General features: G+C 32.9%; 1 protein-coding gene across 2 annotated transcripts in view; it reads right to left on the bottom strand.

Annotated features, from left to right (window-relative positions):
- Positions 1 to 3,746: 3,746 nt before the first annotated feature.
- The window catches only part of LOC127710234 (uncharacterized), a 29,998-nt gene continuing 21,518 nt past the window's right edge, over positions 3,747 to 12,226 (bottom strand). For both annotated transcript variants that reach the window (XM_052215999.1, XM_052216000.1), the window contains one exon: positions 3,747 to 5,236. In XM_052215999.1, coding sequence (XP_052071959.1) covers positions 4,941 to 5,236 — 296 coding nt within the window. In that variant the 3' untranslated portion in view covers positions 3,747 to 4,940. The remainder of the gene's footprint in view (positions 5,237 to 12,226) is intronic.

Here is a 12,226-nt window from a genome sequence, read left to right as displayed (position 1 = left end):
ATACAGGATTTCTGTCTTATTGTCCATTACAAAGAATCGGTATGCATAATATATATCACTATGGTTTTCAATTCCTACTATTCGAAGTATACTGCTATAGTTTATATTAGTCATAATTTCTTTCATTTCCTTTGTTCTTCTTTGCTGCTTCACTAGTTGAGTACCGTATTAATATTTCAAATACGTCTTACCCATGCCTCCAATGTGTAAAATCTATCCTTTAATCCTATATGTGACGATACGTTTCTAATATATTCGAGGTAATGGCAATGATTGAGGATAGACGAGAGAACCATTGGAGTCAGTTAACATAGAAATTATTTGTTGTCTCCCGTTTAATACATTCGTGAACTTATCTAAAATATGACTTACACTGTCACTGTTTAATTTATTTTGTTAGCTACCCCACGAGAGCACATAATACGCCCGTCGCCCTTTTAGTTTTGATGATTTTTCAACGAATAAAGTTCCATAACTCCGCAATGTCATATCAGAAATTTATATATAATAAAAGGAGCTTATTTCAGTAGATAAAATCAAGTCACCATAGTTTCATGAAAACTGCTCAAAGCCTTTTTGAGTTATTGTCTGAAAACTGGAAAATCCGACTTTTTATGAATAAAATTTCATAACTCGGAAAAGAAAAATCTAAAAGTTATAAAAATCGAAAGGTAGCTTACGTCAATAGATGTAAACAAATAACCAAAGTTTCATGAAAATTGGTGAGAGTGTTTTGGAGTTATTGTCCGAAGTGTTGACGACGGACGGACGGACAACGGTATATATAATACGTCCCGTCTTAGACGGGCGTTTAAAAACTTAAGTACTACCAAATACCAAATGCAGAAGACACCAAGGAGCATTAAAAAATAAATCGATGAAAGACAATCAACTCTATGGCAAAAAGTAAGTAGAAACAAGTTTACATAATACATAATAAAATGCTCCGCAGGGCGCAGCTTGATACGACCGCAGAGGTCGAACCCTGAACAGTTGGGGCAAGTATGGACACAACATTCAAGCTTGATACAGCTCTGAATTTGGATTGTGATTAAATATTTGACACAGCATAGGTTTCTGACACAGAATGAATGTGGTCTAAGAACTTAAAAATTTTAAATTGGACATTCACCTATTATGGTCCAATATCCAAAATCTAAATACATGGTTAGATTCAGCATATCGAAGAACCCCAAGAATTCAATTTTTGATGAAATCAAACAAAGTTTAATTTTGGACCCTTTTGACCTCAATGTGGACAAAGATGATAACGGGGCCCAAAAATCTAAATACATGGTTAGATTCAGCATATCAAAGAACCCCATATATTCAATTTTTGTTGAAATCAAACAAAGTTTAATTTTGGACCCCGATTTGGACCAACTTGAAAACTGGGCCCATAATCAAAAATCTAAATACATGTTTAGATTCAGCATATCAAAGAACACTAAAAATTCAATTTTTGTTAAAATCAAACTAAGTTTAATTTTGGACCCTTTGGACCTTAATGTAGACCAATTTGAAAACGGAACCAAAAATTAAGAATCTAAATACATGGTTAGATTCAGCATATCAAAGAACCCCATATATTCAAGTTTTGTTGAAATCAAACAAAGTTTAATTTTGGACCCCGATTTGGACCAACTTGAAAACTGGGCCCATAATCAAAAATCTAAATACATGTTTAGATTCAGCATATCAAAGAACACTAAAAATTCAATTTTGGTTAAAATCAAACAAAGTTAAATTTTGGACCCTTTGGACCTCAATGTGGACCAATTTAAAAACGGGGCCAAAAATCCAAAAACTTAATACACGGTTATATTCAGCATATTAAAGAACCCCAAGAATTCAAGAATAAAACCCCATTGAAATTGATCAAGAAATAAGCAATTTATAAGAAGTATCTTCTTTTGCACAATACTGTGCAATTGAATATTTCTTGCTATTGCGCAATACTGTACAATTGACAATTTCTTGCTATTGCGCAATATTGTGCTATTGGATATTTCTTGCTATTGCGCAATACTGTGCAATTGAAGATTTCTTGCTATTGTGCAATACTGTGCAATTGAAAATTTCTTGCTATTGCACAATACTTATTATATAAAAATTTACACATCCTGTTTGGTGTGTATCTCCTACCATATCATTATTATTTGCTTTTAAGTATAAATCAGAAATAACCAACTTAAAATGGAAAATTTTAAAAGAAAAAAAAAGGAAAAAAAGAAAAAAAAAAGAAAAAAAAAAAATCCCCCCCCCCAAAATTTTTTGAACCCCCTTATGATTCATCACCCCCAAACTCAATCCCAGCCTTCCTTTTGTGGTATGGTACCTTGCAGTACAATTTCAGAGAGATCCATACACTTGAACACAAGTTATTGTCTTGAAACTAGAAAAATGCTTATTTTTGGCCCCTTTTAGGCCCCCAATTCCTAAACGTTTCAGGCAATTACCCCCGAACTCAATTCCAGCTTTCCCTTTGTGATATGAAACCTTGTAGTACAATTTCAGAAATATCCAAACACTTACACACAAGTTATTGTCATGAGACTAGAAAAATGCTTGTTTTTTGCCCCTTTTTTGGCCCCTAATTCCTAACATTTTGAGGCAATTACCCCCAAAATCAATTCCAGCATTCCCTTTGTGATATGGAACCATGTGGTACAATGTCAGAGAGATCCATACACTTACACACAAGTTATTGTCTGAAAGTTACAAAAATGCTTATTTTTGGCCCCTTTTTCTTCGGACGACGCCGGACGACGCCAGACGACGACGACGACGACGACGACGACGACGCCAACGTCATACCAATATACGACCAAAAAAATTTTAATTTTTGCGGTCGTATAAAAATTGAGGAACACGAACCTCAATAAAAACTGGTGAACTCATGTGCTTCGGAAAAGGTAAGAGTTCGATTATTCGCATCCGTCTTGTTGCTCATTTCATACAAGACTCATGTAACTTTTTTAATTCAGTCTGGTATTTGTGAATGGTTGTTCATGATTATAAGCTTTGGTATCGTGTGTATTTTATCAATCACAGTTTCGGGGTGTCATAATAATTGTATGTTCAAATGATTACAATGAAAAATTACCATTGTTGTATGGTTGCCGTCTCGTCTACGTTTACTTTACTAATATTCATGCAAAAATGGCTTCCAACGCGTCACAATCAAAGAGAGGCGAAAGATATCAAAGGGACATTTAAACTCATAAGTCGAAAATAAATTGACAACACCATGGCAAAAAAAAGAAAAGAAAAAGACCAAAAGACAGACAGCAGAATACAAAACACAACATAGAAAACTTAAGACTGAGCAACACGAACCCCATGCACCAAAAACCGGGGGTGATATCAGGTGCTCCGGAAGGGTAAGAAGATACTGCTCCACATGTGGCACCCGTCGTGTTGCTCATGTAAGCAATAAGACATGAACCAAATGCTTTAAGTGGTAATTTTCGGTTGGAAAAATTGGACATATAACGACTTATGCCCGGAGAATCCGGAATGTTGAAGTTGTCTTTGAACCATAATTATCACGGTAATACGTTTTGTCCATTGGTATGTTTATATGTCTATGCAATTTGATGAATGGCACTGGCTAATGAGAGGTTTCAAACAGAACTAGAAACTTGATCAACTTGACATATTCAGTCTTGTTAGTAACTGTTTTAACTACTGAATTTAAAACAGAGATACTCTTGTTCGTAATAAAAAAAAACTAACTGCACAAAACAACTGTCAAATTTATTTAAGAACTTGTTTTAAACAAGGGCTACACTCATAATATAACAGATTTTCGTACTTTCACACGTATGTGTACATAACTGATATCGCATAGACTAATGTAACTTGCAACTTTTGCTATTAAGTATAATTTCTAAAAATGGAAATTACAAAACATTCCTAAATTTGTAGTCTATAGGCCTACAGTACCTATCGATACACCGTTATAATCCGAAACTATAGGTACACGACTGTAGACTAGAACTTATGAGGGATTAATACTTATCAAAACAGCCAGTTCTTAGCCATTTTGTTGTCACTTGAATTAGTGTTAGGGTGAAATATTTTGATGAAAAACATGATAAAGCTTTATGTTTAGTTTCTGATTTGATCTGCTTTCGATGTAACAATAAATTTCCTTTCAAATTGGAGATATTTAATTCAACCTACCAATTTTGTTTTCTAATCAACATCTTTGCTCTTAAAATATTTAAAGTAATCTATAACACAATCAATTTCAAATAATCAAAAGTTATAAAAGTAAATAATTTTGTGGGAAATTTGTCATCTAGTTATGTTATTAGCGACTCGCTATTTCAATTATTGGATGTTATTATATTTATAGCTGCTAGTCAACTTCATTAATGAATTAATCATGTACAAGTGTTTATTTTGACAGAATTGTCAAAACTTATGATGATTGCACTCAGTAATAACATAATGTATCAAAAGAATACACAGATAAGATACAAGGATTCGTTCTGATGGCTCAACCCCAAATTAGGTTTCTATGTAAACCAATATGATTGCTGCAATGCGGCTACGAGATATCGCGAGATTACCTGTGACATAACCCATAATGCAATACGAAGATCGTCTGCTTGGCAAGACAGCAGATAAGAAACAAATTTGATAACAGAGATCAGTGAGAGGTAGCTGGAAGCTAATGATGAAGATCAGAGGGAATGCTTAAGTTTCCATGGTAACATAACAAAAAAGAAAAAAAATCAGTCAGAACAATTTGTCGATATATACACAAGTGCTATTATATAAAACTAATCTGTTATAAAACGTCACTCACACAGTCTTTCAGAATATCACAAACTGATAACTGTTTAAATTATCCGGAAAACATTCGTTCGGAAAACTGGTTAGAAAACCGATTATATTTAAAAACCAAAAATAGGAATATGAGTTTTCTTTCACAAATCACTACTTCCCGGTATTCCATCAGTTGTCGTTTGGTAATTGTAATTATAATCCGTTCTCTTTTGATTACGACCTGGATATGTACCGTAATTATTTTCAGTCGTCACACGTTTAACGGATTTTTGAGTTTTTCTTGAATTACTGGTTTGTTGGGGTCCAGTGTTCCAAGCACGAATTTTTCTATTGTAATTATCCGTTTTCGTAGGCAATGGAGGTGGTGGTGGTGGTTCTTGTCTAGAAGTCCGTTGCGGGTAACTCTCTTCCTGCGTATACGTCGAGGTTTCTGTACCTAAAAATGAAACAAAATTGTCCTCATCAATAAAATACTAGTAATTAAAAATTGTACAATTATTTTAGGATTTGATTAACGTTCAGTGACAAATATCTCATGCATATTCAGGACAATAAGAAATAAAAAAATATATCCAATAAGTCGGTTCTGAAAAGTGGATCGACCGCGATGAAGGGCGGAAAATGTAGAGTGCAACTTTAAAAAATAAAGGTATGTTGAATAGGAACAGACATTTTGTCTATCAACTTGCCACTTACGAACCCTTCAAAAATGCCTGGCAAACGGTATTTTACCTGTAGAGACAGCCACAACCACAACGCTGCTTAGTCTAGGGAGGAGAAAATCACTCGGGGAAAGATTTTGGATAAGAAAATTAAAAACGTTGGCACCAAATGGGATCAATGAAAAAGTGTATTTCAAATCGCACTGCAAACAACCGTAGCTGGATGTGTTAGTTTAATTTTGGATACATAAATACACAGCCTTTGTTGTTAATAATAAATTTTCGTGAACTTTTGAAATTTTAGAATTATACAAGCGTGGTTCGGTTCTTAATTTGTATTAAGATTGTTTTAGTGAAATCAAATTAAATTGGTAAGATTCATTTTACATCATACTGATGAAGGATATCTGTTATCCGAAATATTTATTGATACTTGTATTTACTGTTTCTTTTTTTAATATTGATGTATTTTTGTACACTTTTAGACGTAAATATAATTATTTATACTCGTCGACAGTGCAATATTAAATTTGTAGAGATTATTGACACTGTACCTCATGCATGATAAATTACCGACATATTGTGGTAAGGGGAAAGATGGTACCATCAACACATCCAGCCGCTCCGCCTGGAGCAGCTGGATACGACCGCAGAGGTCGAACTCTGAACAGTTGGGGCAAGTATGGACACAATATTCAAGCTTGATACAGCTCTGAATTTGGATAGTGATTAAATATTTGACACATTATAGATTTCTGACACAGAATAAATGTGGTCAGATAACTTAAAAATTTTGTAATGGGACATTTAATCTACTTAATGGTCCAATATCCAAAATCTAATTCCATGGTTAGATTCAGCATATACATGTATATAAAAAAATGAATTCAAACAAAGTTTAATTTTGGACCCTTTGGACCTTAATATGGACTAATATGATAACAGGGCCCAAAATAAAAAATCTGAATGCACAGTTAGAATCAGCATATCATAGAACAATAAGAACTCAGTTTTTGAGGAAATCAAACAAAGTCTAATTTTGGACCCTTTGGACCTCAATGTAGACCTATTCAAAAAATGTCCAAATATCCTATATAATAATACATGGTAAAAACCTCAAACAATTCAAGACTTTAAATTAATCCTTATTGAAATTGGTTAAAAGATTTGTATTTATTTTCAATTGAAGATTTCTTGCTGTTGTGCAATACTTTGCTGTTGCGCAATACTTAGTAAATCTGTTTACAAACTGAATATAATAATTTACACACCCTGTTTGGTGTGTATCTCCTGCCATATCAGTATTTGTTGTTTCTTTATATCGATCAGAAATAATTTTTGTTAGAACCAGCTTAGCCAGTATTAGAAAAGTATTGTTTTTGGTCCCTATTTGGCCTCTAGTTTCTTAACGATAAAAGCCACAACCCACAAAATCGACCCCAACCTTTTGTGTGTGGTATGGAACCTTGTGGTACAATTTCATAGAGATCCATTGACTAATACTTAAGTATTTGACCGGAAACCAGAAAAACCTTGTTCCTCCCCCCTTTTTGCCCCTTATTCCTGAACGGTTTGCGCCATAACCCCAAAGTCAAACTAAACCTTCTCTTTGTGGTATGGAACCTTGTGTTTCAATTTAATAGAGATCCATACACTAATACATTTTGTACTTAAGTAATTGTCCATTAAACAGAAAAACCTTGTTTTTCTCCTTTTTTTTGCTCCTAATTCCTGAACGGTTTGGTCATAACCCCAAAGTCAATCCCAACATTTCCTTTGTGGTATGGAACCTTGTGGTACAATTTCACAGTTATTGTCTGGAAACTAGAAAAATGCCCTTTTTGGCCCCTTTTTGACCCCTAATTCCTAAACAGTTGGAACCATAACTCCCAAAATCAATCCCAACCTGCCTTTTGTGCTATTGAACCTTGTGCTTAAATTTCATACAGATCCATTCAGTTATACTAAAGTTATTGTCCGGGAACCAAATGTCTTCGGACGACGACATGATAGCAATATACGAACGCAATTTTTTTGCGGTCGTATAAAAATGTTTATGATACTAATTTAATTTTGTTCAAAATATATCTAACTTTTAAAGAACGTGTTTTAAAACGTAAATATTAACTCAAAGTTGATGTGATAATTTGATTGTGACCTTTTTTTTCGATTGATTTTTTTTTAGCAAAGAATAGTCTAATTTATGAAACATGTTGGCTAAATTACTTTACATCTCAGGCAATAAAGATAAACACAAAATCAACTCCATATGTGATTGTTTTTTGACGAAGGTTGTCTTGCTTTAATCTGTATATAATTTCTAAGCATGCAAGTCAAGATTTGCTATATTCCAACGTTTTTTTTCTATATTCAGTATCACTGTAGTATTGTATAAGTCATGTTTATAGGAAATATTTTAAACAACAGTCGCATTTTTATAATGGTTTGAAATTTAATTCTGCAAGAATTACTTGGACTACCAAAATTCTGCTATCTGGAGAAACAAAATTAGAGCAGATCATATTAACCATGTGAGCCAATTTGTAACGAACTCTTGAAAGTAATATATGCAATTACATAAAATATCAATTAATATGGTCTAGTTGTTCTTTCTCTAAAAAGGAACGTAATGAAAAATAAGAATGACACGTGTCAGTAAATGTTACTTTACTACATGACACTGGTCAGTAAATGATACTTTACTAAACGACACTGGTCAGTATATGTTACTGGTTAGTAAATGTTACTTTACTACACGCCACTTCCTAATACACGGCTACATCGAATTACTTTATCGCTCAACTAAATGATGTCAAAGTTATCCTCCATGGACTAAATTGTACCGATTGAAATTTCTATGTGCATGTATTAAACTCCTCCTGACAGAAAATTAGGGTAAGAAAATAGATAAAATGACTTTTATTTTGAAAAGACAATACTTGAAATAGACTTTATACATATATATATATATATATATATATATATTATATATATACAGGGACACGTTCTGGAATTTTTAACCAAAAAAGTCTGGGCTTTCACGGTTCTTTACCAAAAACGTCCATAAAATGTGTTAGGGTAGGCATAAAAGTGAAGGCAATGTAGAGAGGCAGAAAAAAGAAATTTATTAATAAGGCATAAAAATGGTAATGTGATCGAACACTAAACTTTAAACAATTATTACCAAAATGTGTCTTGGATTCGATTATTTATAAATAGTATGACTACTATAGTGCACAAACTAAGCCATATCTTGTGCTTTTATTCAACCTCATCAGCCAAAGTTGACCTAGGATGGTCTTTTTATCCTCTTTAGATTATCTAAGCTGCAAAACATTTCGGAATTTTGGGTCCTGAGTGCTCTTCAACTTCGTAATTTGCATATTTATATCTTGTATTGCTGATCGTTTTTGCTTTCGACAGTTTTTAACTATGATCTACTATAGTTTTGTAGATAATAGACAAAGGGCATTTGTTTCTCCTATAAGGGGTCAATTGACAATTCCCGCAATGCTGAATTATTTTGCTTAACATTTTGATAGATAATTTCTCCTTATCTATCATATTTCCTGCAAAACATGCAAGAATGAGTAAAATCGTCTTCAAGGGCAATAACTCCTATAAGGGGTATATTGACGATTTAAGCCATGTTAAAACAATTGTAAATTAAAGTTTTTATTTTGCTAAACATTTTTCCTATTTACAATTTTGCTCTATCTATCTATTATAGTTTCTGCAAAAACGCAAAGTGTGTAGAAATCGCCTTTAAAGGGCAATAACTCCTATAAATAGCCAAAAGACGATTTTGGTTATGTTTCCTTGTTTGTAAATCATATTTTGCTAAGCATTTTTACTATATAAAGATGGTCTCTTTCTGCAATAGTTTCTGCAAAAAAAGAGCTGAAAAATGAATAAAAAAAAACCCCTTCCAAGACAATGGGACAATAACTCCTATAATGGGTCAATTGACGATTTTTGTCATGTGATTGATTTGTAGATCTTATTTTGCTGAACATTTTTACAGTATCAAGACTCTCTTTATCTACAATAGTTTCACCAAACCAGAGGCTCTAAAGAGCCTGTGTCGCTCACCTTGGTCTATGTGCATATCAAACAAAGGACACTCTCCAACATTGTAGACGAGAATAGACTTCATGACAAAAATCTCTATTTTGTTGATCTTGTATTGCTGATATTTTGGTCTGTTTAGTTTCTCTCTGATTGTGGCTAAGTTTGGTTAAATTTGTCTCAGTAGTTTCAGAGAAGATTTTTGTAAAAGTTAACGACGACGGACGATGACGGACGACGGACACCAAGTGATGAGAAAAGCTCACTTGGCCATTTAGGCCAGGTGAGCTAAAAATGCAAAAAGGGTATAAATTCAAGGCCAATAACTCATATAAGGCGCCATTGACCATGTTGATTTATTTGTAGATCTAATTGTTTTGGCCATTTAACCTATTTAAGTTTTTCTTTAATTTATAATAGTTTTCAAGATCTAATAACCAAAAACTGCGAAGTTTGGTAAAAACTACATTTCACGAAATGTAACTCTAAAAGAGAGGCGTGCGATTTAACACGTCAAAATTATGATAACATTTAAAGACGTATGATATGATCTCGTCGCACACAATACCATGCACGTGTTTTTTTAATAACGTATGGTATTATTTCGGTGCACACAACACCATGCACGTGTTTCTAGAATAACCTATACCAGGTACGAATAAGATCAAATGTTTAAATTGGAAAGCAAAAAATATTAAGTGTATATAAACCAAAAGAGCATAAACAGAACAGTCGAAGGTCAATTTTGCCCGGAAGAGTTACAATCTAATTCTTTAGCACAATTTTTATGTCAGAACTGCACATTTTCAGACAGAATATATCGTTTAAATCATACCAAAACCAAAACCCTGGCTTCTGGGCTTGTAGTTCCCCTCTGGAACTGAAAGTTCACCAGTAGGAGTATATCGAGATCCATTGGCAGTGAAACCGTATGATATGATGTACGTGCACATGCACAACGCGTTTTTCTTGAATAATCTTTATCAGGTACGCAAGAATTAAAGTTTTGAAAGCAATCAATATGAAACGTTTGAGGGCATAGAAACCAAAAGAAAAGAAGGAATAATGACATAGTTAGGGAAGAGATGGATCCAATTTTAGCGTATTTGTTTCACTTATCGGATTCAATTTCAAACTTGTTAAAATCTACTGGAATTTGAAAATAAAAGAGTCTATGAAGTATATTTTATAAAAAAAAAAGTTAACATGATACACATATCCAAAATAATTCAATGTTATTGAGCGTTAATTATTGCTAATTTGCTATTGCAGACTTGTTTTGTAAGCTTATACAACGGGAGACATCTTCAACAAAACTGAATTAATTTGCATATCTAACAGATAATATATTATTGCTTTATCAATGGAATTAGTGCTTGTTTTGGAATTCATTTTTGTGTATACTCAATATTTGTCAAACTATGTCAAATTGCAGTTTTGAGCTTACTTAAAGAATTTACAGTTTTGAGTTTACTTAAAGGATTATAATTTGATATATAAATTTAAACTAATTTGGAAATCCAAATGTGTGTCTGCTTCATGTGTTGTTGTTGTAGGTCTACTTCTTTGACCACAATATGGTAAGATATTAATATTTCATGTTCAAAATATATGAAAGTGGTTGGGGACTGGGTGTCTCAGATGCTCACCTCGACCAACAATAGATTAAAGTCGCCACTCATGAGTATTTAGAATTGTCTGCAAAGAAGTATGTTCGTTTTTATGCATATGTCTTCTGTGTTTGTTTTTTGTCATCAAGTTGGACCTTAAAGGCGTTTGATTGGACGAGGGAGAGTGTTGATGATTTTAGCATGCATTCGGATTTTGATTAGGTTCATACTTTTTATATTTAATGCAACTTCACAGAAATAATGGAATTTACACACTAAAAACGTAATACGACCAATTCGTTTTCATGTTTTTTTTAACCAATGGTTGTCATTTAATTTACTTAAAGTTGTTTAACCTCAAATTAAACCTAACTGACACCACATATACAATGGGTCTTATGATGTTTGTTATTCTTTACACAAAATTCCATTGCGTTTCGTCATTTGAAACACAGGCGCTTGGGGAAAATGGATCCCCTTTATAAATATATTTTATTTTTTGTGTATTTTTATTTATATTTTTAAAGTCAATATTCCTCAATACTTTTGTTTACTTATTAAATGTGTTCTTGTTGTTATGCTTGTGATTTTATAATAACATTATTTTTTCTATGATGACAAAAACTTGTTATTTATTTTTTTCAACATTTTTACACGTTACCCTATTTACATATTTTCAAAACCCGGATAATTGTATTGGTGATTTAACATCTACAGAATGTATCAATGTGATGCTTTTTAGGAAAGGTATGCAATCCACATGTATTAACTGAAAGGTCTACCCGATTAGCTGCTTCATAGCGCTCACGGTGCTTTGATCTTTAACAATAATACTGGATACATTGCAAAAGATATGATCATTTGAGATGTCAAGAATTTTCATGCAAAGTGACTTTCGGTATATGTTTTCTTTGGAGAGGTAATGAATATAGTAGATATAATTAATGTTTCTTTTGGCTTTTTGGTGGATGGAGGAGGTGATATTGATTGGTTAATTGCATTAGTTATTTTGTGTTAATTAATACCAGATGATCATAATAATACTTACAGAATTGTTGCTGAAAGCAAAAGAAAACAACGCATTCT

Source organism: Mytilus californianus, unplaced genomic scaffold (genome assembly GCF_021869535.1).
Source record: "Mytilus californianus isolate M0D057914Y unplaced genomic scaffold, xbMytCali1.0.p SCAF_7, whole genome shotgun sequence".
Taxonomy (NCBI): Eukaryota; Metazoa; Mollusca; class Bivalvia; order Mytilida; family Mytilidae; genus Mytilus; species Mytilus californianus.
The sequence above is the reverse complement of the archived record's forward strand: the minus strand, read 5'-3'. Positions and strand labels throughout refer to the sequence as shown.